This window comes from Hipposideros armiger, unplaced genomic scaffold (assembly GCF_001890085.2).
Source record: "Hipposideros armiger isolate ML-2016 unplaced genomic scaffold, ASM189008v1 scaffold_16, whole genome shotgun sequence".
NCBI classification, from domain to species: domain Eukaryota; kingdom Metazoa; phylum Chordata; class Mammalia; order Chiroptera; family Hipposideridae; genus Hipposideros; species Hipposideros armiger.
In genome coordinates, this window is record NW_017731366.1 from 4,423,221 (window position 1) to 4,449,507 (window position 26,287).

Genomic DNA, 26,287 nt, shown 5'->3' on the forward strand with positions numbered 1-26,287 from the left:
CTCCCTCTCTCTCCCTTCAATCTGATAAGTGTGAAGTGAAATAATGGAAATGTTAAGCCTGAACTTCACAGATTAGGAACAGGCTGGTATGGAATCAAGTTCATCTGCTTACTTCATGGAGTTGAACTATATTGAAATAGGCAAAATATATTGCAGATCTTTGTTTGGATATAAACTGTTGTTTATTCTTTTGTTTTTTACAACATTGTTTACTTTGCTTATCCAAGGTGCCATGGCCATATATGCCAAATATAAATAAGTGATCCTTAGATCTTGCTGCTTTTCAAAAGGAACTAGGTAATATTTGATGTAGGAAAACACTGCTCCAGTACTTTAAGTGTACCACCTTCATTATCTTCATTGTAACCATCACCAAAAAAACCTTCTCTGTCATAAAAGCATTATTGCTTACCATATTTCTTTGAACTTACCTCTATAAAATTTTTAAATACCTACTATTTTAGATTCTCCTCTGCTTCTATTTACTATCTGAGGTTTTTGTTCTTCGTTTACAAAATGTATTAATTTTTCTCAGTTCCTTTGATCACTTCAATTTTAACATTTTTATCTACTTAACATTTCACACTTTTATCTTTCCTATTTTAATTGTTTAAATATTTTTCTCAGATATAATTATTTTTAACCATTATTATGTTACTTTCTTCCTCTTTTTCTTTTAAATATCCTGATGATTTTTATCCCATTTAATTTTATAGCTTTCTCATTTTATCTTTATCTTCTTTTTATATACTTAGTTTATAAATAGTAAGCAGGAAATCTAGTTTTAGAGACAGGGCCAAACGGTTTTGCTGATGAATTGGTCATACATAGAGAGGGAAAGAAAGGAATTAGTGTTGAAACCTAGCATTTAACCCAGAGTAAGTGGGTGAAAAAAGGAGTGATTTATTAAGACAGGAAAAACTAAGAGAGGAGTATGATGGAAGAGAAAAATAAGAGTTTCTTCTCCTATCACCACCACCATATAATAAAAGAGAAAGCATTTCAACATAAAAAATGATATAAATGCAGATATTTTTAAACGAATACTTTTAGTTTTCTGAAAAATTCGCTAGTCTATTTTTTTATTTCTCATTTTGCAGTGAATTGGCGAAAACTTCTGGCATTTGGGAATACTTGCTATGGATAACAGAAGGATTTATAGTTCAGGAAAACTCACTGTGGTACCTATATAGAGAAGAGACTGAAAAGGACAATGCTATTAGAATGGAAGCTGTGGAGGTAGATTACAATTTGGATAAGGTGAGGGAGAAAGATCAGTAAAATTTGATGATAGGGAGGCTGGAGGCTGAGGAAGTTCTGCCTGATGTCAGTAAAATAGATAAAAACAGCTTTTGCTGAGATTGAAGTAGTTGAGGGTTATTTTTTGAAGAAAAAGTGATAATTTGAAGAGCTAAAATGGTATCTAGTTGTTCTAACAGGTGTATTCAATTTTCTGATCTTCATGGAGATCAGCCAACACGTTGCCTTCAGTATTATGCTTAATTTAGCATGGCTTTGGAGACATTACTTTAAAGATTTAACTGAAATAAAAGTAATAAAATGATAGTAATTCGTAAATGTATTAGACACATGTTAAATATTATCATTGTCAATGAGGCCATGAGTTCCTTAAAAGCAAAAGTGCCTTCTTTTTGTACAAAGGTAAGGGCTGCCTTTTGGTGAAAAGAGCCCACACCCGGGAGACCAGCCCTGAGGGTCTCCCACTCTCAGGTGCTTCACCTACAAAATGGGGTAATGATATACATATCATAGGATTTTTGAGGATATTTAATGACAAATGGATGTGTAACATATTAGCTATACTTTTCCTCTTCCTCCTCCTATGCTCCAGTCTTGGGGACACACAGAAGCTACTAACCATACGCTTATTGAATGAATGATTGTATGACTCGGAGCCAGAAGTTTTTATTTTGGAATTCCAGACTTGGAAAGCGTGAGTCTATCAGCATCTGTGAAGCGGAATGTCAATAAAGTATTCTTAATTGAAAAAAAAAAAAGCACCCATTAAACTACAAATCCCAGCCTGCTTCTGGAAGCCAACGAGTCAAGTGGCTTATCAAGAATGCGGAAGTCTGGCCTGCTCGCCCAATCACGCCGGGAAGCTCACGAAGCGGCGCCAGGCTGGCCAATCCTGGGGAAGCTTGCTCCGCGCCACGTGAGTCCCGCCTTCGCGCGCAGCGCTGACGGGTCGTTAGCGGATACGGCGGCCGTGGGGGCGGTGCCAAAGCTTCTGCGGGGCTTTGCGCGCAGTCCGCCCTCCAAGCTCCTGGGATTTGCTCCACTATGGCTCCCAAAGGCAGTTCCAAGCAGCAGTCCGAGGAGGACCTGCTCCTTCAGGATTTCAGCCGCAACCTCTCGGCCAAGTCCTCAGCGCTCTTTTTCGGGAACGCCTTCATCGTGTCCGCCATCCCCATCTGTGAGTGCTGGGAGCGGGACGGGGGCGGGGAAGGCCTCCTGCGGGTCGGGCTGATCGAGGACGTGGCAGGGCCGAGCGGACCCGCTAGAGTGAGCGCTGGGGTCCTCGGCTCGCGCTCCCCAGCTCGCCCTGAGCTCGGGGAAGCACGTAGCCTCTGTGGGCCTCAGGGTTCTCGTTTGGATAGAGGTGGGCAGCATCACGGGAAACTCACTTATGGCTCTTTTTAAAAAGTACGCTCGTTCCTGGGCCCCAGTCCCAGAGATTTGTGATTCACTAGTACTGGGATGACAGCCCCGAATTTGTATTTAAACAGGCACCCTGGTGCGAGCACTCCTGCTGTATATCTTGCTGTTTTTTCCTGCACAACTGTAGTTTGCCATTACGAGATCTTAAACTTGTATCATTACTTATTTTGGAAAATAATGAATTAAAAGAGAGAGGTTCCCATTACCTCGCGCAGTGAATTGGAAGTGAACCTCCTCTTCTTGCTGAGCATCGTTTTCCTAATTTGATGAGAGATCGGACCACTGCCATGGGCCAGCCAGCGATTTACCTTTTTAAAATTGTTTAATCATTCTATTAGGACAATAGAGTTTTCCACTTGGGTGGAAAAACTCTGCATACTTGGCCAAAATTGTCTTTACAGCCCAGGTTTCCCGAATTTGAATTAACCGACTCACTGGTGCAGTGTTGTTGGCAGTCAAATCCAGATTTGTCTTCTCTTTCGGCCTTGTAAACCCAGCGTGAAATCCACGTGGGGTGAAGCCCTTATGGCCCACGTCTTGCTCTGTGCACTGCCATGATTTCAGATAATAGCCACGTCAGCATGTAAACCGCGGTTCAGGATTGCACGTGGCATTCTGGAATGGCCTATATGTAGCATAATAGTACCCCGATGAATGAAATTTGAAGACTGAATTGTGATTTTGTTGAGCCAGCTCTCATTTTAGAAGACGTGGAAATCTCATATGGACTAGTAATAGGAAGGTTATGTTTTTCAAGTGTTCTGAACTTGGAAAGCTTGAGACTAGCTTTTTACTTGATATCCCACTTCTGAAGTTTCTCATCTACTATACGGGATTCCCCAACCTGGACTGTATTTTACCAGGCTTAGCTATAATTATTTCAGCAGGCCTTTATAACTGGGTGGTAATGTTTTGTTCCTTTTTGTACCCTCCCCACCTTTATCTTCATTCAGGGTTATATTGGCGGATATGGCACATGGATCTTATTCAGTCTGCTGTCCTGTATAGTGTGATGACCCTAGTAAGCACTTATTTGGTAGCCTTTGCCTACAAAAATGTGAAATTTGTTCTCAAGCACAAGTAAGTATATTTCTCAAGTGAAAGTGTGTTACATTTTGATATAGTAGGAGGCGGCGCGTGTGCATGTATGCGCGCGTGTGTGTGTGTGTGTGTGTGTGTGTGTGTGTGTGTGGTGGGGGGGGTTGGTTTCAGTAAGCATTAATTTGAGATTATATATTTATATTTTGAGGGGAAGGCACCTTAATGCCATGAAGAATTATTAACTAACTGAAGCAGAGACAGTGCTTCTGACACTGCCATGGAAGTCGGTTTTGAAGGTGGAATTAGAACATTTAAGTATACTATCTTTAATCATGGAGTTGAATCAGAAAAACTAAATGAACAATTCAGAAGCAAATGGAAGTTTTTCTGGAAAGAATTGTTTTGGGCTGTCCATGTTCTATTTTTGGAAGTGAAAGAAGTGGTCTTTTCTTTTTTTTTGTTATTATTAAACTCTGAAATTTTTAATGCTAATTAAATTTTTTTGTAATGAATGTATGAAAATGTAAAAAATTACCATATTTCCTCTATTTAAAGATCACATGTATTATAAAATCATTATTGTAAAGATAGCTTTTGGAGAAGAAACCCAAGCCTCACAACTAAATTAATATATTAATTATAAGCAATTATATATTCCAATTTCATAAGGTTAAAATGTGGAGGGAACAGCCTAAACTTAAGGAAAGATGGTAGGTAACACTTATTATTTCAGAGTGCCGTGGTCCTCATGGGGAGCAGGTATAAATGAATGTTTAATTGGAAATGGTGTCCTTTGAAATTGCTTTCATGCACACTTTGATAACTGATTTTGGATAGCAGGACTTTTCTCTGCTTCCTTATTGGAGCCTTGTTGGTGCTATATTTCTTTTTTTTTTTTTTTTTTTAAAGATTTTTTTTTTTAATTGGGGAATTGGGGGGATGGGAACAGTGCTGGGGAACTGGGGGGAAGGGGAACATACAAGTTGCTGTCATTTTTTTGTTCTTCAATCTAGTTGTGGAGGATGTTGCTTCACTGGCCCAAGTTGGCACCGTCATTGCGCTCTTCCCGGGCGAGGCAGATCAGTCGCCGGCTTCTGGACGGCCGCTCACTGCGGCTGCTGGCCACTCACGCTGGCTGCTGGCTACACACGGTAGCCCATGGCAACCCACTGCCAAAGGGGCTGCAGCCTACACCGTCGCCGGCGACTCAGGGCAGCCCAGCTCCAGGTTGAGCTGTTGTTCAGCATCTTAGCTGTGGAGGGCAGTGTCACTGGCCCTCATATGTGGGATCCGAACCGGGGCCCTCTGGCATCCCAAGCGAGTTCTTAACCATCGCGCCACTCGGCCGGCCCGGTGCTATATTTCTTTGGAAGTACTTTCTTAAAGGCAATTGGAATTTTGTGGAGATTCGAAGTACCGGCATCCTTTGTGTACACTTTGTCTTTCCATTTCCATAGTTCCCGCTCTAGTTTGTATACTGTTTTTGCTTGTATTGTTGTAGCAGTCTCCATCTAGTTTCTTAAAAATAAAAATTTAGGGCCCTCCCTTGCCATGCACTGTATCTATAAAGCTCATTACTATCTGTAATTCTTAACATCATTCATGTAAACTGCAGGTATTATTCTTGTTTTATGGGATGAAGAACATGTATTCACCCTCATCTGCCATCATTTTATCATGTCACTCACTCTCTTACTTAAAACTCACCATGCCCTTCTCTTTTCTAAGTGGATTAAAGCCAGATTCTTCCAGGCCCCTGCAGTATAAGTCATCTGCCTCCTGCCAGTGTGGCTTCTTTCAGGATTGGGCCTTAGCTCTTCTTATTCAGCCTTCATGCCATCCTTTGAACCTGTCTTGTACCTACCTGCCCTCCTTTAGGCTTATCTCTCTTGCTTTCCATTCTTCTATGTCTGCTGTTTCGAGACTTAGGAATTTTTTCCAGAGAACTCCTTCCTAATGTCCCAATGGTAGGCTCTTTCTGGTGACAAGGAATAGAAACACGTTGAGGTGACCCCCGTTAAAGGGGGTTTATTTGTAAGGAGGCCAGGATAGCCTCAGTGGCTGAGAGTGGCCTCAGCAGCTTCTCCACTGCTCTTCTGGACCCATAGGAGCTCAGGCTGTGCGTGGCTGCAGTTCTGCTAGACCAGGACAGTGATCGGGTGGGTCGTCTTTGTCATCTTTCTGCTTGGCCACCCCTCTTCACCAGCTGCCATTCCAGGGTTCAGCCCATCTCAGCCTCTGCTGTTCTGAGCTGTCTTCTTGTGAAGCGTAGCCATCTGTGGACAGCGAAGCTCTCAGAAGTGGGCATTTGGCACAATTCATCCTTTGTGACCTCTTGGAACTAGTCCGTTTGGGATTTATCATTTTTCACTTGTTCTGCATATCATGTTTCATTCACTTTTTTGGAATCAAAATCATGTTTTTTTTTTACCTTCTCATTTCTACTTTAGGTTTGTTGAGGACAACTGCCATGTCTTTTGTTTTATATCCCTTACAACAGTTAATGGTACATTTAGTTCAGTAAAAATTTCACCAAGTTACTGATTTAATAGATTCTCAGTGGAATTTTTTTTAGACATAGTTTTGGTTTTATATTAAATATTGCCACTGACCCTGAAACTCCTACGGGTTTGCAAGAACGTGAAGGGTCAAAGACCAAGGGAGATGCTGGGTGTGGATGGGTGTTGGTAGTAGAGGGAAGATGGCTTCCGAGTTGACAGTCTGGGTTCCAGTCCCAGCTCTGCTGCTCTTAAATGTATAACCTTGGGCATATATTTTATCTTTCAGGACCTCAGGTTCCTGAGCTATAAAATGGGGATACTAATGCTACCTCATAGGATGGTGAGGATTAAATGTAAGATGTGTGATGTGATAAGCATAGTGTCTGGCACATAATAAATGCTTATGTGCAGTGTGGAGAGGTTAGGGCATGCGAGGGCCCTTAGGATTTTTTTTTTAAAGGTGACGTGTTAGTATTTGCAAAGATGTGTTTATTTTAAGAAATTAGATCATATATATATATATATATATATATATATATTATTCTGGAAAGTTTCTGATATACTGATATAAAAAAAAACAATAGGAGGAAAACAGTTGATTTTGTGGGTTATCTCAGTTGGCTGAGTGCTGGGTCACTGGAGTGGCCTCTGTTTTAGAGTATTCAGCGCTGAGTGAGGTTTGTTTTCTAAGAGCCCTAAGACGGAAAGTAGGGTTTCTTCATGAGTTGTAATAAACTTACAGTGTGGTTGTTGAATATAGAGTTTTAGACCTAGAAGAGAAATTAACTATTTATCTGGTTTAGTCTTCTAGAAGATTTGTCATGTGGACAGGCGATTGTCCTAAAGATGTTTGGAGATAACCAACTCTTTTGAAAATAGCTTATTCTTGTGTCTTAGCATCCTGGTGTGTGTGTGTGTGTATGTGTATGTATGTGTGTATGTATATATATCTATATATCTATATATATCTAGATAGATAGATAGATAGATAGATAGATATGTATATATGTGTCCCCCCCCCCCCCAGTTCAGCTAAGAAAGGTTCCTGCTGTAAACCCTGTCTATTTCTTTTCAATTGGCCTTGCTTAGAAAAAAGTGGTCTTATATGAAGTTCAGAAACACTGAGTGCCTGGTCTGCTAGACAGGTTCAGAGATAAGAGTCTCTGCCCTTTGGAGCAGAACCTTTACATAATGAATCAGTCATGTGAAGTTGGATTCTTGGAAGAAAAAACACATTATAGTGTCCTAAAGTATCTTTTAAAAACACAGCTGTCTGCCCTCTTCGCTGCCTTTTCTTTAGGTTTCAGAACTTAATTTCCTTTTATTTATTTTTCTTAGACATTGATTTTCCTCCCTCTAGTTATCAGCCTGTGGAAGAAATACATTAGTTGAAGCTAACCAGAGGTTTTCTTTTTAACAATATTGGTTCTAACTTGGCTCTTGAGTAAGAGAGAGAGATGGAGACATAAGTAAAACTGACAAAATTTGTGCTTAATTTGTATCCCAGAAACTCTTCTGGTTAAAGAAAGGTTGAAAACTATTGCCTTGAATGCTCGCAGGCTTCCTTTTTAGGAATCCATCCTGATTTCTCCACAGTTTTCCATGGTACGCTGACCAGAACTAAATCTAGTCATGAGGGATTGATTAATTGAACATGAAATGAACAGATTCTCTGTTCTACGTCCTGTTGCCTTCAATACATCTCAGTATCGTGTTGAATGTTTTCATAGTGGGACTATGTAGGTAATTGTTATATGCTGCTTTTGATCAGTTATTACTTTTTCTTTTATATTTATGGCTAATCACTTTATTGTGAGAAATACATCATGTTGAATTTCAATGTCATAATCTTTGGGAGGCTTTTTGTATTTCATCAGTTTAAATTTTATTCTCTCTTTCACTAGCAACCCCATGTGATAAAATTCACCATATAGATTTTTTTATGAGTATACATTTAATTATTTTTCTGTATCTGACTCAGCACTGAAGATTCTGATCTGATATATAGAATATCACTTCCAGCCTTTTCTGGCTGATTCCATATTATCTTTAGGTGCAGCCCTCATATCAGTGGTTCATTTAACTAAAAGTGGTGTGGTCAATCTCTGATCATGTGGTATCATTTCTTTTTAGCAAAATTGTTCTTTGGAGTGGAATTAAAAGCAGTACTTCAAGATATTATAGCTTTCATTTCCCCTTTGTTTTTTAAGCCTAGTTTTCTTTCCTGTTATTTACTAGAATTGAAATCATATATCATTTGTTAATGTCTTATCAGATTTATTTGTTGAACAGTTAAAATTATAGGCCAAAATAAAATGGATTTATAATAATTTATAACTAAATTGTGTTAATAGCATTTGAATTTTGTTTCCATATTACATATCTAAACTTTGGAAAATTCTCCCTTTTAAGCAGAAATCAAAACACTTAACTAATATACCACATCTTAGAAGTTTCTTGAACTCGTTCTCTTGACGAATACAGTATAATAAACTTGGAACTTTCTGTCCAGTATTTTTTCTTGAAATATAAAGTATCATACAGTTGCCAATACAAAATATGAGTACAGAGTGTTTCTGAGAGCGTGTGGTGTTCACTCCTGGAGTATGTGGAAACTTCTTTTCTTTTCCTTCCAGAGTAGCACAGAAGAGGGAAGATGCTGTTTCCAAAGAAGTGACTCGAAAACTTTCTGAAGCTGATAATAGAAAGATGTCCCGGAAGGAAAAAGATGAAAGGTTTGACTCCTTATTTAAAGTGTTCATGGTAATCACAAAAGGGGATACTTTTAATTTTTTGATTTCTGCTTAGAGAATGAATAGATATTGAAGTTGAGGCAAATGTTAGTATTGTAGAATATGTAGTCATGGGAATAATAACTGACTTTGTGAGTTTTTATTACTACCAGATATTTTTCTTTGTGCTGTACACAGCTCATTTATTCCTCTAAAGAGCCCTATGAGGTAGGCACTATTGTTATCTCCATTTTACACCTCAGGAAACGAAGGTATAGAAAGCCTGGGTGACTTGCCCAGACCTGTAGATTAGTGTGTGGTGAAGCCACGAGAAGAACGTAGGCAGTCTGGCGTGAGAGCTTGTACTCAACTGCTCTGCTGTAGAACTGTGTCCGGTGCATATCATCTAACCCCTCTGGGTCAGAAGAGTTTACATTGTGTTGTGTGTTATCATTTTTAGGTGGTGGTATTTTTGTTCCTGGGCTTCCCTGTGGACATCCAGCCTGGGTTATCTGCTTTGGGAAAAAGAAAACTCTGTTTCCTGTTGCCCACTCCTGTGTCACATTGGTTAGCCCTGGTCCCCACTCCCAATTTTTCCTGTTAACTGCTCTTAGAAGGCTTAGTAAACAGCGTAACACCTGAGTAGCAGAAGACTCTGAATGATTGAGTAAACTTGTGCCTGAGAGCTGCCAGGTGGTTTAATAGAGTCATGAGTCGAGGTTGTTTTCATGGATCTTAAGTTTCAGTATCTACAAAGTGGCTTGTGAGATGGGATTTTTATCCCACTTTGCTCCAGAAGACTTTGTGGGGACTTGCAATATTAAACTGCATATAAAACAAAGCAATACAATTTTAAAAGACCACAAACCACTTAAAAGTAAGAAAAGGTGGCTGAACAAGCACCGCAGAGTAAGTTACAGCAGTTGAGCACTAAACTTAGCTCTGAGCTTCCAAGTGTCAGGGGAAGCATCTGAGGTCATACCACTTTCGTTGTCCAATGAGAAGCGGCTTGCAGATCCTTCCAAAAAGAAACTTTCCTGGCACTGAACTTGGAAGGACTTTACCAAGTGGTTCCTTATTTAAGGGACACTGAGTAACTTAATGAACAATGTCTTTAACAGTGGTTTTGGAAAGGCACCGAAACATTATTGAAATGGTTGTCTCCTGTGGATCCTTTATAAAACTGAGGGCACAATGTTAGAATTGTGACAATGAAGGCCTTTATTCAGGGAGCTGCTTCAATGAGACCTGGCTGCATAGCTTTTTGATTGCAAATCTTTGCATAGGAATAGAGGTTAGAGAATCTGGAACACTTTTTTAAAATCTTTTTATTGAATTATAATACTTATTAGAATAGTGGTCCTTAAATTGCAGTGCAAATCATAGTTACCCAGTTTCAAAATGCTTGTTGTAGCTCTTGTAGGTTTTGGGTGATTAATTATATTAGAGATGGTAAGTGGGTCTCATCGCACTGCAGACTTCTCTGATTTGGTCTGGCACTTGTTCTTAATCCTGGGATGTGTCCCAGCATCCTTCCTGTGTGGTATTCAGGTAGTTACTACTATTAGAATGGGAAATGAAACCCCTTTGCAATTGGCTGGACCAGATACTTCAAAGTAGGATGAAGTGGAGGTTTTGATACATAAAATGCAGAGTGTCAGAAGATTATAAAATTTCTGTTCTTGTCATCAGTAGAAATTTGTGCTGTTAGTATTTCTTCACAAAGCCACGCTGGGTTCAGTTGTACCCACGTCTGTACTCATGATTGACTCAGAACTGGGACCAAGACTCCCATTAAGAGCTAATATTTTTCTCCTTCAAAAGATAAGTTGCTTCCAAGAGATATGATTTAGGAGAAGGCTTATCAGCACTTTTTTGCCTAGAAGCGTATCTTTCAAAGCTCCATGTGCACACACTTTGAATATGTCCCCCATGCCACTGTGAAACTGCTTTGCCATCCATCCAAGGATGGGATTTAGCAGAGGAAAATCTGAGATTCATTAACGTTTGTCCTGGGGTGTGAGTGTTATTTCTTCTTGACTTATCAACGATCTATTATGTAACATTTTCTGATTGTAACAGTTGTTGAGTTTGGACTCAACTTTTCTTTGGTTGTAGGAAGTGCTCCTTGGAAAAATGACTCTGGGAAGTGCTCTCCCAAACTAGACTTCCTACCAGTAAAGCTTTGGCAGAACCATTGCTGATGAGGCCACTTGGGGGTCTTGAATTTTTTTCATGAACCACAATATGGGTGGATTAGAAAAACTTATGAAAGGTGTTAGTCCTGACTGTGTACACATGGTCATCTTGGGAGCTGGGGTAACCTAAATGATTGAGCTACCGGTAATTCTTTCTTTGAAACTGTTCTGAAGATGTTTCTGAGTCAGGGCATGACAGGGAGTTAGGGAGAAGTGCTGTGTTGGAGGTGGGATAATTTAATCATTCACAGTAAAGGCATGCTAGTAACCTATTTAAAGAGCCTGTCTCCACTGGGTCCTGTGCCACAGTCTTAAAAACAGGCAATTGTTCCGAGTGTTTCCTAGCATTAAACTATTTTGAACTATGCATTTTCTGAGATGGTGTTTTCTTTGATCAGTGTTAGAATAGTATAGTGTATTTCCTCCATTTCAAGTCGTATATATTTTTAGAACTTACATTTAAACTTCTATGAAATCAAAAGCTATTTTATAGTTGATGGGTACATTGAATATAATATTGTAATATCCATCACTTCTCCCAAACTTATAGTAAATTGAAGATTTAGTAAGTTAATGGTATCCACAGGATAAAAAAAAAATACAGCCTGTATGTTAGAGGCCACAAATTTGTTGTGATGGAGATAAGTGCTAATACTCTTTATTTAGCTCCTTTACAGGCACTCTGATTGCCTATGGATTTGAACATTTGGTGAATAAAACGTGGCAATTTCCAATTACGTTAGCCATAGTGCTGTGCGTAGGATTGGTGGAGGGTATCATCTGGTCCCAGAGTCATGTATCTTTTTTGGGGGGTGCAAAGCATCAGTGGCGCAGTGGCTTTCAGCCTTTTTGATAATAACCCACAGTAAAAGACTACATATTTTGCCTTTTGACCAAGTATACTTATACATACACATGTGCAAATGTTCCACAAAACAGTTAATTACCCTACTGTGTGATGCACTTGATACTTTCCTATTTTTTCCTATTGTATTCTGTGTTTGACTGAAGTAAAGAGGCCTGAAGATAGTTGCAGACAGATCTGCTTTTGTGAGACCATAGTTAGGCTTTGTCCTTGGGATTGTCTTAAAATTTAATATTTCAGGCTGAAATCTGTAGGCTGGAGAGAGTCTCATGCCAACCAGCGGCCAAGGCTCTCTCTCAGCCGCTGATCTTGGAGTTTGTTTTAGGCGAGGACCTAGAGAAAGGTGCCTGCTTTGGCTGCTGATGAAACAAAGTCCATTGCAATTAGTTACTCGTTTCCTCCAAAGCCCCGACTGCCTGGGAAAGAAGGTAACATACCCAGCCACTGTTTTCTTCAGCATCAATGGACGGAAATACCTTTTTCAGCAGAAAAAAAGGGGACCATGCTGACAAAATTACACATTAAAAACACATTCGGCCCAGAACACTGAAGGAAAAACTTACCTTACAATGAAGTAGAGCCATGTGGTATTTAAATTTTTTAATACATGTTTATAAGCTTGAATGACTTGTTTGGCTTGTCTACAGAATCTTGTGGAAGAAGAATGAAGTTGCTGATTATGAAGCTACCACATTTTCCATCTTCTATAACAACACCCTGTTCCTCGTCTTGGTCATCGTTGCGTCCTTCTTCATACTGAAGAACTTCAACCCCACAGTGTATCCTGATTATGTTTTTTTTTTAGAAGTTTAGAAACAGTAGTTTGTTTTGGTTTTGTACAGGGAGTCACTGTGATAAACAGCACTGTGACCTTAGGCGAGTTTCTCAACACTTACAATAAGGGTTTAGTCTGATTTAAAGTTCTTTAAAGTTTATAAATTATAACTTCATGATATATAACAAGTATTACAAAGCAGTCTCGCATATATGATTAGGCATACCTGCCTATTTTAAAAAAAAGATCCAAGGAGCAAAAGCTAACTTGTCTTCTTTGATAGCTCTGGCATCAGCCAGGTGTCTGCTAGCGTTCCTGGGCTTTGAGGTTGGGTGGGTGGCCAGCGCAGTTAAACAGGCACATTTCATAATATAATACCCTACCAGCGTTTCAAGCTGCTCTTATATTAAGCTTTTGGGCGAGAAGCAGTATTCTCTTATTAAGATCATTTATTCAAGGTGTTAGCCAGGGATGTACAGCCAACTTTTTAACAGTTGGAGATTTTGATGTAATAACATATCAGACACTCTTCAACTTGCATCTTCTGGAAACACTGGAGTGGTTTGCCCCAAACAGTCCAGTCCTCAGGCTGAGTAGCTGCTAACATTCAGAGCCTCCTATCTTACAGGCCAGCGGTAGCCCAGACAGTGATGGGCAGGGGAGACTTATTTTTCCTATGCTCTTGAGGGGGAAAAAGGAAGACAAGTCTCTTCCTCCCCATATTCTTTGATCAGCTCTTCTCCTAAAGGTTAAAGGGCAGTCAGATGTTTTCTTTGTGATCCTGTGTTCTGGGTTTCTGTCTCAAGGGCTTTTTAAAAAAAAAATTGGTACACATATCCTGTGTGAATGTTCTTTATTCTTCATAGCCTCCTTCTGTTTTGTAAATTGTGTTTGCAGACAATGGACCTCACATAATTGTCATATAGAGTGTCAGGAGGGCAACAGAAAATCCCAAAGAGATGGGCTCTTTGTGTTTTGTTGAAAAGCTAATTTTGGGTTCCTGATTTTTCCTTAACATCAAATTCCTACAGGAACTACATTCTGTCCATCAGTGCTTCATCGGGGCTCATCGCCCTCCTGTCCACGGGCTCCAAGTAGACCCTGCTGGCGCCACCCCCGGCTGTGTGCCTGTGGCACATGGAGAAGCAGCAGGCTGGTCAGGGTGGGGGACGCAGAAGGTGTTTTCCTAGTCTGGAGTCTGAGGGCTTGAAAAACCCAACAAAATGCACCTCAGTATTTGTTTATTGCCTCTTCTTTGACAGACTGTTGAAATTAAATAAATTGAAAGGGAAACTCAGAGTACTAGGACATTTATTAAAAGGCAAAAAGTGTCTCGCAATGTGCTATAATCACAAGAGGAGAAAACCTGTTTCCTTGCTTTGTCAGAGGTCACAGTAACCTGGACTGCCTGTTATTATTTATAATAATAGCAAGAAGTTAATAACTGGTTCTCTGTGTTCCAAGCACAGTATTACAACTTTTTTTGAACTTTAAATATCAGAATGAATCCCTGGCGGGAGAGGGGTGGGGGCTGGGAGGATTGAACTTCGTGTTTATAATCCCCTGAATCTCTGATTTAACTCAAAGTTAAAAACATAGCTTCTCCAACTTGGGGAAGAGCAACTGTGGAAAAGTACTGTTTTTTAATAAAAGAAGGAAAGGTAGCCAGGGTAATAACCTAAAAATAGTGGCCAGGCATATGAGAGTTGTCCCGTGGGGTTAAAGCACACACTGTTCAGCTGTACAGCTTTGGCCTTGGGTGGTCAGGGAGGTCAGTTCGACCCTCCCATGCTGGTTGACTTGTTGAGAGGCTGGAGTCATTGTTTCCTTTGAGTATGGTCTCAGCCCACTGGAGGAATGTTCGCTGAGAGAGAGAACCTCTTTCCTGAGTATTGAAGTGTAAAAGCCAAAGTTATTTTTATGATCTTAGTTCCAGAATTCTAAGAACACTCCAAGGAATTATGGCGATTTTAGTGCTTTTTGGCATTTTTCCACTAGGACTTTTATAAATTTGACCCTTTTAGTCCATAGGTTCCTATCGATTATGAGTAAAATATTGATCTCTTCAGCCCTTGGGGCTGAGAGCAGTTGCTTGCATTTTTTAACCAGTGTGTGTATACAGATACTATCATTTTCTGTGTGTGCCATGATTTGAAAAAGTTTGGGAAGCTCTTCTTGAAACAGTATCCTTTAAAAGGTTCTGAAATCCCAGGTGATAAATGGTTTCATATTCCTATTAGCTTTTGACCCCTCTAGTAATTTCTTATAAGCAGTAGCTCAAAGGAAATACCATTATTTCTAGTTCCTATTCTTAGCTTTAATGTTTAGTTTCCATTTCTTAATTTAAGATGAATGTTGCAAAAATACTTCTTCTTTTATTTATAACTTTGTAGAAAGGTATTTTCGAGGAGTTCATTTCTTGGTTCCACGCTGTTGGAAGTTTTGGTGGGCCACATTCCAAGAACTTGGAAAGAAGACATTTGCATAATAACCCAGATGTCATCGTCTTCAGTTGAAGATTATATTTCATCGTTGCTTCTAGAAGGTTGAAATTCTTTACTTTTCTTTGGTGCGTTATCATGCACGTGCCATCACTGGATAATATGGAGCTAATGGGAAGTCAGAAGAGATTCACTGCAAAGTAGTTAGTGTAACACATAGGTTTATTTTTATTTTTATGTTTTAACCTTTTTGTTTCCTGTTGATAAATAGTCAGTAGTTTGACTAGTGGCCTGAAGTTTATATACCAAATGCATTTGCTTGACAAAATGACTATTTGACAAACCATCAACAATCTATTTGTTAAGACAGCTGGGCCAAGTACGTATTTTTTTAAAGTGCAGGTTAAAAATTGCCACTAGATGGCAGTGCCTGTGTAGATGGGGGAAATTGCCACCATTCTTAGTATATAATACAGTGTGGTTGAAATGGGGTCCTGAGCTTAATATTCCTCAGAACTTTCTCTTAATAAAGTGAATAATTTGGAGAAAAGCAAGTAACAAAATTTGATTTTGGTTCTGATTTTTTTTTTCTCTAGCACTCTTTTTGTTAATCCTAATAGTTTCTAACTTCCTAGATACTGTTAGATAAATTTGTGTGCATAAGTTTATAAGACATGTACTCACAGCTCCACAGTTTTCGTTCAGGAAACCAATACTTTACTCTTGGGAATTACAGAACCTTTTCCCCACTTCTCTCCCCATCATCTAAAATGGCTCTGTAGGACATAGAATTATGATTTATGGTTTAGTTAGTAAGAACTGGCTGTAGAATTTTTATCTCAAAAGACCCCCTATCCAACAGCAGTAAAATAAAGGGTTCTGCTGTAATCAGGATTCAAAGTGATTAAATTCCTTTTTTTACACTCCTTGTGATAAGTAGGGACATAAAGTACTGGAACATTTTATATTTCCCCATTTTTAGTTTCCTTTTTTACAACTTAATAAAAATCTTGGATTGAAATTATTCTTAGCCAGTAAAAATTTACTGGTTGTCCTATTTGGTATATTCTAACTTGGAAAGAATAATTTGAAATAAGTTTTGAAGTTAACTGAAATATAGAGGTTGGATTCATATCTAAAATTCTTGTGAAAGGTCTTGTTTATTAAGTATCATTAAACTTTGCTTTTTAAAATTTATATTTTCCCTAGACTTCTTTATAAGAATCATGTGAATAAGTATATCTTTATTACGTTATTTTATATTATCTATCGTTTCAATTTCCCACACATGTAAATGCATTTTTGTAGTTACGGATCCAGGTTTGTATGGCAATGACTGGCACAGGGCAGTTATATTACAGACCAGAATGTTAGGTCTCTGCCAGTATATGCCTGCCGTGCTGGCACCCCCTCCCTGTGTGTTTTCAGTATGCGTGCCAGTTGCTGCTGTTTCTGGAGACACGAAGGAAGGATATACCAGGGGTGCCAAAAAATGTCTACAAGTGGACACTTCGGTCAACAAGCTCAAGCAGTAGTTCGCCGTAATCAGAAGTGTCTGGACACTGTTGGTAACCACGTTGAGCACCTCTTGTAATTGTAGAAGTGAAACGTGACTTGTATGCATCTTTTGTTATTGGTAATATTTAGTATTATAATTGATAGTTTTTTCCTTTCTTAAAACATTTTTCTTGGCACCCTCTGTACATAGGCATGTGCATGTATAGAGAATCTGCGGATACATGTGTTTGGGTTGAAGGGCTCACCTCCCACCTGGGGAATTAATTGACGATTAGGAGGGGTTTTTAAGTGGTTGGTTTAGATTTTCATGGAGTTGTTTAGAGACTTAATTTCTCATTGGCCGTCATAAGTTTTGATGGTGTCTCTTGGACCTTTCCCTTTTAGCTAATTCTGAATGTGGATTCATACCCAAGCTTTTTTTAACTTAAAAATTCACACACACAGTTAACTTTTATAATACATAAAACTTTAAAACTAAAAAGAAAAATTGTATTTACAAGAGCCCTGAATAAAATACTTGGGTTCTAGGCCTGGTTCTGCCGTCTACTAGCAGTGTGTGCCTGAGCCAGTTCTTTATCCAGGCCTGGTTTCCTCCTTGGCCAAGGAGGTCCTATCTTTAAGGACCTTAGCCTTAAAGATAGATAAAGGTCCCTTGAAGCTCTGCTTTCTATCTGGTGACCCGTGGCACAGTGTTAGTGGAGATGGAGGGACAGCTCTGCAAGTGGGAGGCCAGGCACAGGGTTTCTGGTTCTTATTCCCCTGGCCCAGATTTCAGCATGTGGATGGCTGCCACCCAGGTTACTCTCAGGAGTGATATGTCCTCCCAAAGAATACTTTCCAGAAAATCAAATGAGTGCATGGAAATTTTTCTTAAGGATATAACTGTGAAATGTATTTCTATCTAGTATATTTTACATGGCAGATGATTTGTATGTTAAAAAACTAGCTGTTCCTACAGCTCCGCAATACTGTTTATATTTGGTTGTAATTTGCAGGCTCTTTTAAATGAGTTTGAGGAGCTGTAACTTTAGTGCAGAGTATTTCTAAAACCCAACGATAAGTGATATCTTTAGTAGCTAATCATTTACTCCATTAATAAGAAAAAAAGTTTGGATTGCAGTTTAAATTTTGATCACTGCTATTTCTGTTAAATATCACTCAGTGCAGCTTACCTGCCAACATAATTTTTATTAAAATGAGCATTTAGCTGCCTGTTTTGTAGAGATCGATATATATATATATATATATATATATATATATATATATATATGTACATTTTTTGCCTTATAATGAAAGATCAGGTAAAAACTAATTGTGAGATTAAATGCACAAAATGCTTTTATTACTCTAAGCAAATTAGTAAGTTAAATTGCAGTTCCATTAGACAACTTAAGCTTATTAATACATACAATAAATCACTGGATCGATTGAATATACAATGAACAACTGAAAAATGATCCATTTTCATCATCAACCTGATACTTGGGGGTAAAAAACCCAAATTATTTCCCTAATTGAATGCAAGGAGTAGTAATCAAAAAGAAAATGTGTTGGTATTTCACACCAACATTTTAAGATTTAGAACTTAACCATGAAATACAGTATCTGGAAATGATGGCAGGAAATAGCATTTAAAGCTGATAGTATATTTCTTCTGTAAGTCTCAAAGTGATTTCTATATGAGGGACCTGCTGTTCAGAAAATTAAATTAGAATTTTGTACATGCTCAGGTGTCCAAATAGTTATAGGACCCATGCCCCCAGTACACACCCCCCAAAAGAAAAAAACATGTTTTTCTCCCTTACAGGTACACACAGTCTATTCTCACAGTTTTTCTCAAGTGGAATATTCATGAGGGTAAGTAGCCAATAGTGTGGCGGGGTCAGATAGGTCTCAGCTTCTGAGTGCACTAAAGCTAGGCCCCTTTAATCCATGCAGTGAGCTTTCATGCATATAGTTTAATGCACATAATGTGATTATAGACTCAGGAAGTTCTTTAACATTTGCTTTTCATTGGGCAAGTTAATTCACCCAGCATATGCCGAGTAGTGACATTTTTCATGAAGCCCATGATTTACTCTCATGTAATAACGCCCTCCTCAAAACCCCAAGCATTATATTGTAAAATCCCAGTGCTAATTAAACAGCAGACCTTTGCCTTTCTGGGTATTTTACAGGTTTACTTATAAGAACTGAGCATGTGTATATTTTTAAAGCTCAAATATTTAAACGCGCAGAAGCTGTGCCTACAAGCAGTCGAAGTATAAAGCAGGTTTTCATAACGTGTACTCAAGAACGAACACTTCATTGCAGATGCAGTACACTTTATCCAAGCTAAGCTTCCATAGCAGTACAATCTTCCCTTTTCATAAATTAACCAGTGTCTCTAGTTAAAGACTGGGTGTTCATCCTTTTACCACCTCTACATGTAAACGGACAGCATTATTGGAATCCTAATAGACATCTTGGATAAATTGCTATTTAGGGTCATTCTTGGGGTCAAACAACAGTGAATATTTTAAAAGGTTATGAAAGCAAATACCGAGGAATTTTAGATTTGTTGAATGACAAGTGAAACAACTCTTGCTAACAGGAATGTGAAAATAGAAAAAAAGTGTAAAATTGTTTCTGTTTATTCTCCCAAGCAAGACTTCTGTGTGCACGTAGTTACTCTTTCTGATGCAATCCATGTTGCATCTGTGGAGTTTGTTCATTTGAAAAAATATATCTGTAGCCTTCTTTAAGTTACTGAATGCCTGAAGGTAATATGTCTTTCCCCCCTATATACTTTCCATTGCATTAGCATGAGGTGTACAGAGCAATGCAAGAGTAGGTGACTCCAGTCCAAGATAAGAAAATAGAATGGATTTTCTTAGTTGTGAGTTTTCAGATGTGCTCATAATTCAGGTGCACAGTGGTAGCAACAGCAGGCACCTCAGAATCCGGGGACACTAGAGGTTGAGCAGCGGGCTGCTAAGTGATGTAAAAGACTGGCTAGTAACACCGTTCTGCACCGGTATAGACCGATTTTTAACCATGCAGCTCCTGTGGCTCATGCATTGCCTTACGACCTGTAGTCCTTTTTGCTGTAGGGCTTGTTGCGCAATATGTTATCAATCTCATTTACCACGTGTGATGTCATCTTTGGGAGAACCTGAGAGTGGGAGAAGTACAAAGGATGTGGTTAGGACTTGATATTTGTTCTCTGCTCAAAGTCGATTAGATGGGTACACATTTATAAATCACAGCTGGACGAAAAGCTTCTCATCAGACTGAGTACCTGGAGGTCAGGGACCTCGTTGTTAGTTCACCCCTGTATCCAGTGCCTGTAAGAGTGCATGGCCTCCAGCTGGTGCTCATAGTTACTGGTTGGCTGAACAGGTGAAGGCTTGTAGAAATACAGAATATCCAGAGCAGCTCTGCCCAGTTAGACATAAAATGCGAGCCACATAATACAATTTTAGGTTTTCTAGTGGCCACGTGAATGAAAGTGAAAAGAAACAGGTGAAATGAATGTTTTTACTCCATTATATCCAAAACATTTCAACGTGTAGTCAGTAGAAAATTCTTAAGATGCTACATTTTGTTAAAGTACTAAGTCTTTCAAATCCAGTGTACGTTTTGCACTTAGCACATCTGCATCTGGACAAGCTACCTCGCATGCGCTCGATAGCCACCTGTGTCTGGAGCTACGGTAGTGGACAGGACAGGCCCAGAGACATTATAATGAGTCTACCACTGGTGGTCAGAACTCTGGGGAAGGATGGCCGAGGTTAACAGGCATCTCAGGTAGATGAATAGCATGAAAAAGGCAGAAGTCTGAAAATGGAGTGATACAAGTGAAGTGAGGTAGGAATAGGGGAAAGAAGTTCGGGGAAAGTGGGAGGCATTGAATGCCATTTTTTTTTGGAGTTGGGACTTTATTCTGTAGACAGTGGGGGCACCTCTTAGGATTTCTCAGCTGGGAGTGAACCCATCAGACACCTGGTGGTAGCTTGAAGGATGAGTTGGCTGAGTAGGCTGAGAGGGGACACGGATGTTAGAAATTTATGGCTGCCCTTGCCAGACACTCAGAGCCTTAACTGACAGGTGCAGTGGAGTGGAAAGGAGTGGGTCTGAGACGTTCTGCAGGATGATAGGGATTTCAAGCCTGTGTGTCTGGAAAGGTACTGACGTAGATGATGGACATTGGGATCCACAGTAGTTTGGAGTTCAAGGTGCCTGTGGGCTATCTCTGTGGAAATGACGTGTAGGCAGCCGGAAGTGCAGCTGTGGCGCTTGCTAGCCACAGGAGGATGAGTTGAGGATGTGCAAGTTATTGTCACGGATATGCTAATCGAAGCCCTGGGAAAGGATGAGATCATCGGGGCTGGCTAGTGGTTATTGTGAGAAGAGGGCCAAGGGCACGCATTACACCATCTGACAAGGAACAAAGGCAGACATTTTGCAGGAATAGTCTGACCCTGTGTGGAGACTGTGGTGAAATACAATTACGACGACCAGCTCTGAGGTTTCAGCCTCACCCTGCCTCTGCTGCAGTCACAGCCACGGTGACCTTGTCTCTGCCCAGGTGCTATCCCCAGAAACCTCAGGGTTGGACAGAACAGTAGGGCTCCTCAGCCTGGGGACTGGTTCTGCTTAATGTTCTCCTGTCTAAAACTAAAGAAAGAGTTTGATTTCCCACCAGTTCTGGAGGCACAGAGGATTTAAAACAATGCATTATTTAAAGAGAGACTGCAACGATGAGACCCAAGTGTAGAAACTGGATTTGTTGGAAGTTTCGTGTCTAAAATATAGTGGGTTAGCCATGTGAGAAAAAAAAATTTTCATTCATTACACCAAAATAAATTTCAGATAGAGATTTAAACATTAAAAACAATAACATGAAACCATAAAAGGACTTGAATAAAACATGAAAAAAAAAATAGTGTTGCAAGGCCTGAATTGTAAAGAGAAGCCATACATCCACAATTTCATGTGAAATTGCCCGATTTTTAAAAATGTTGACAACTGTTTTAAAACAGTTTCATCTGCGCATTACACAAACACCCTCCGGGCTACCAGATTTGCAAGCTTGGTGTTACACCGACTGGAATAATTGGTGGGTGAGGGGTGTCTGGCTCGTGCTGCTGGGGCTGGTGGGATATTCGGGAAGTCCTCCCAGGATTGAGTCACTTGAGTTGGACCTTGGGGATGGAGCAGGATTTTGGCAGGCTGGGGAGCTAGACACTTTGCAGGCCGAGGACCACTGTTACTTGTGGTGAGCTGAGTGGTTCCTGGTGGCTGGAGGTTAGGATTCTAGGGGAGATGAGCTCTGGATGTGAGGGGCCTGAGTGCTGAGGAGCCTGGGCTGCTCTGAGTGGCTGACGGCCTCAGAAGCGGTGGAGAGGAGAGGCAGTTCTCTGCATTGTTGAGGTGGGGAGGATGGCGGGCTGTGCAGATGATGGCGGGCTGCTCGTAGCTGGAGTTTCTCCTCCAGTCTTTCCCAACTGAGGTTCTGATTCATATATGCCCCCCAGTTTATGCACGTTAGGCACATTTTATCCCTGGCCATGCCCACTAGAAAGTCCCTTTCCTTACAACTGCTGGCACTGCAGCTTTCTATCCTGTACGCAGTCCCACCACTGCTGGAAACCCCCAGCCACCAACCTTTTTCCGCCCATCGAAGGGCCCAGTCACAGCTTGCCTAGGGTGGATTCTTAGGTGCTGGGAGGGTGGGAGGTGGTAGTAGGAAGGGCACGTGGATGGTAAGTGCCCCTGGTGGAAACCTCCCCGCTTGGATAACATCCCTGGTCTCTTACCCTTGGAGCATGGAAGCCCCATCTTGCTACCAGCCTGAGGTGCTGGGAAGGAGATGCTTTGGGAAGATGACTGACACAGTTTTCCTCTGAAATATACCCTCAGCTACCTGGTGTACTACAGCCCAGGAGCGACCTCTTTACCATCCAGGCATGTTGACCCCCTGGGGTAGCAGTGCTTGCTCTGTGTTAGCATGACGGGAGTCCTCATTTCCTCCTTCGCTTGCCAAGCCATCAGCACGTCCTGTCTCCATTGCCAAAATCTACAGAACCATCCACTTCACCTCCATGGCCATCATCCCACTGGTCCAAGCCACTGTCACCTGGACAACTGCCCTTGCCTTTCTTCATTCTACTTTCCAGCAGCCAAGAGCAATCTTTAAACATCGAGAGAACAGCATGTTCTTCCTCTTAAAACCCTCTGAAGAACTTATTCCATGTAGAACAAAACTCTGACCCATCTAGGGTACTGTAAGATCTGTCCCCTGCCTGCCTCTCCAGTGTATCTGCCATCCCTTTTGCTTACTGCATGTTGGCCACACTTGCCCAGGGCTGGTTCCTGGAGAAAGCCAAGCTCCTTTCTACCTCAGGGCCTTTGCACCACCCTTGCCTGGGTCTGAAATGTGCTTCCTGGGTTTTCACATGCTGGGTGTTCATCTCCCAGGCCTCAGAATGCACACATCCCAGAGGGGCCTGGGCCAGGGCACTATTTAAAGCAGACCCACCCATTTTTCAAGTAGACTATTGCAACACCCTCTTAATAGCCCTTCTCACACTTTGAAATTCTTTTAATATGTTTATTACGTGCCTCTCCCATTGGAATGTAAGCTCCTTGAACATTGGACAATATCTTTCTTGTTTCCCGTGGTGTCCCCAGTGCCCAGTCAGTAGGTCCTCAAAGCTCTGCCGAATGAACTAAGTGATAGGTTGCTTAATTTACTGTCAGCGAGCTTGGGAGCTCTTGAGTGCAGGGTCCTGGGCTTACTCTCAGCCTGGTGTGGTGCTCAATAAGAATAAATGCTCAATAAAGCTTAGTGGAATTGACATCTGGTGGAATTCCAGTTTTGGGTACATGGCTCCGGTTTCCTCACCATCACTGTGTAGCCTTTATCTTTTCCCAGAGTGTAAGTGAAAAAAAGAAAAGGTGTGTGTGTGGGGCTTTCATAAGAGCAGCATTCCTATGAAGGGCTGGGGAAGCCCTACAAAATCCAGGAGGAGTTCTTGGAAGCAGAGGCAGAGCTGATGACACTACTGCACAGCCCTAAGGAAGGTGAGGGGAAGGAAGTCTGCACCATTTGTCCCCCAGCATATTCCGGGCTATTCAGAAGGGTTTTTAAACATCTGAAGTGAAATCAAGCGTATCCCCCTCCATCTGTTTCTTTTGGGGGGAGTTAACAGGGAGAGGTCAGTGCTCGTTTCAGGCACAGGTGACGGGAGGAGCCATGAGACAGCTCTGTTCCCCAGTGAGCAAGAGGAAGAAGACACCTGTGTGGTAGGTAGTGGCTTCGGCAAGAGCTCCTGCCTGGGGCCCTCAGCAGGGCTGAGAGGGGCGGGCTCAGGACTGAGATGCGGCCTTTGGGGGAGGAGGATGGTCACAGCAGCCACTAAGCCCCGCCCCCCCAGACAGAACGGAGAACATCTCTCCCACATCCCCTCCTCCGGCCCCGGGGACTCCCCAGAGTACAGGCTCCATCTAGTGCCTTGGGCCTCAGGAGGTCCACTCGTGGGAGGGAGTGGGGATGGGCACCCCGGAATTCGCTGCCAGGGAGATGTGACCCTGGAAGTCCAAAACAGAATTTTGATTCTATTTCGTTTAAAATGGGGCAAACATTCCTTCATTCCACAAGTGTTTCTTAAGTGTTGATGAAGGGCCATGTAGTACGCTAGGAACTGGAAACCAGTGGAGAAGCAAGAAAAACACAGGTCCTGACCTCAGGGAGCTTACAGTCCAGCAGGCAATTATGCTGCATTATCACAAGTGCTGTGAGAGCAGAAAGGAGGGGCTTGGCACACTACAGGTTGACAGTATTTGTGGGAAGAACATGAATAAATGATGCACGTATATTGTCCTATGGCTGTTACATTTCAAGCAGGTTATTAAGCACGCTTTTATGATCAGGCCTGAGAACCCCGTCACCAGATATAACATTGCTTGGGGCATGGAATGCCATCCCACAGAAACAAAGCATCCTGGGAAACAAGTTTTCAGATCATTGCCTGTTAATAAGAAGAGGACACTCCTGGATCCATGTAACCATTCTGTTGCCTCTTCTGCCTTTGTCCCCACTTCCCTGCCCCCTCCCCCCCCCCATCTAAGAACAGAGGTGGGGAGAGACGGGACACTGGCTGAGGACATCCTAAAGACACCATGAAATTCCCTGCGGTTTGTTGGGAAGGGCTGTGGTACTTGCCTGAATGGCACCAAGGTTCTCAATGAGTTGTTCAGGAGTGGACGAACCCAGGAGCACAGAACTCACACCCTCGTTTCTCAGGCACCATGCTGGGGAGACAGAACACCGGGTCAGCATAGCAGAGCGCTTCTGATGACTGATTTCGCTTCTAAACACCACCCGTAGCTACCATTGTTGCAACCAAACTTGACTAATGTTTTGGGGGAGGATGGACCTTGTGCTCCGGGCTTGAAAACCTCAGCAGCACCCCTGTTGTGGAGAGGATTTGGTAACTGCATTTGAATTGTGGCCTTAGGGCTCCAATGCTTTCTACATGAGGCCTTGTTCTAACAAGTGAGCATCCCATTCAGCTACCCACTCCAGGAACACGTTCTTGTACCTGAAAACACCTGGCACTGCTCACCTGCAGACGTCTGGATTCCTGTTTCCAGGTTGGCCCAGTCTCCTGTCTTTCCATCTTAGTCATGCTCTCACCCCCCTCTCCTCCCCTACCTGTTACATAGACTCCAAGTGTCTGGTTCCTTTGTTTCTACCTGGCAGCCCTCCTCGGACCTCCCTTTCTTCCTAACAAGATTCATCCTGTGTCGATTATCTCACTCTCACTAGCCCTCAAACCCCACTCCTCTCTTTCCTCGGCCTCTCTGGCAACCTCTACCCTTAAATCCTCTATCAGCCCCTGCCCCTCGCTCTCAGCACATGACCTGGCCTCCGGCTTTATGTAAAAAATTACGTCCATCTTGTGGGATCTTCCTTCATCCCCCGCTGTCCCACGGACACAAGTACATGTCCACATGCCCCAGGTTCAGAGGACGCCTCCTGCTGTTTCTGTCTGAGGCCAAACTCTGTCCTGGATCCATCTCCTTTTGTCTTTTCTTGGACTTGATTCATTTTCATTCTCTCTCCCCCCCCCTCACCTCCCAGTCCCCTTGCTGCCATGTCAGAAGCTGAGGTCCCCCCGTGGTTGCAGTAGACTGCTCAGCTTGCAGCTGCCTGGAACTGGATGTCCCTATAGGCCCACAGCTGCAGTGTCTGTGGAATGTCCCTGCTAGGCGTCCCACAGGCACTGTGCACTTGCTTACAACAGCCTGTCTCTTCCGTGGTCCCCATCTCATGTGGTGGCATCACCAGCAGCTTGGCCTCCCAATCTGGGAAGTTGGCACTTAAACTTAGGGACTGTCCTTTTCTGATCCCACATTCACCTTTAATTGCCACAGCTAGTTGAGTCTCCCTCCTCAATATTTCTCTGATCCAGTGGATCTCAAAGGCTAGCATGTATCAGAACCACCTAGGGCTCATGAGACACCGATTGTTGGGCGCCACTCCCA

The 26,287-nt window shown here is 41.6% G+C and overlaps 2 protein-coding genes across 4 annotated transcripts in view; one reads left to right on the forward strand and one right to left on the reverse strand.

The window, feature by feature from the left end:
• Nucleotides 1-2,228: 2,228 nt before the first annotated feature.
• On the forward strand, nucleotides 2,229-16,432 carry SSR3 (signal sequence receptor subunit 3). The gene is made up of 5 exons (XM_019627631.1): nucleotides 2,229-2,437; nucleotides 3,636-3,762; nucleotides 8,861-8,959; nucleotides 12,667-12,798; nucleotides 13,826-16,432. The coding sequence occupies exons 1-5, from the start codon at nucleotides 2,305-2,307 to the stop codon at nucleotides 13,890-13,892; spliced, it is 558 nt and encodes a 185-aa protein (XP_019483176.1). The 5' UTR covers nucleotides 2,229-2,304; the 3' UTR covers nucleotides 13,893-16,432.
• A 1,646-nt stretch (nucleotides 16,433-18,078) lies between these two features.
• Nucleotides 18,079-26,287, reverse strand: part of KCNAB1 (potassium voltage-gated channel subfamily A regulatory beta subunit 1) — a 373,578-nt gene continuing 365,369 nt past the window's right edge. For all 3 annotated transcript variants that reach the window (XM_019627607.1, XM_019627616.1, XM_019627623.1), the window contains exons 13-14: nucleotides 24,963-25,051; nucleotides 18,079-19,907 (exon numbers count right to left, since the gene is read on the reverse strand). In XM_019627607.1, the coding sequence (XP_019483152.1) occupies nucleotides 19,818-19,907; nucleotides 24,963-25,051 (179 nt within the window). In that variant the 3' untranslated portion in view covers nucleotides 18,079-19,817. The remainder of the gene's footprint in view (nucleotides 19,908-24,962; nucleotides 25,052-26,287) is intronic.

Bases quoted from the DNA above. Each gene is read 5' to 3' on its own strand.
- SSR3 (XM_019627631.1), top strand. From the start codon at position 2,305: ATGGCTCCCAAAGGCAGTTCCAAGCAGCAGTCCGAGGAGGACCTGCTC. The intron at 8,960-12,666 runs GTTTGACTCCTT...GCTTGTCTACAG, and splicing joins CGGAAGGAAAAAGATGAAAG to AATCTTGTGGAAGAAGAATG. The intron at 12,799-13,825 runs GTATCCTGATTA...AAATTCCTACAG, and splicing joins AAGAACTTCAACCCCACAGT to GAACTACATTCTGTCCATCA.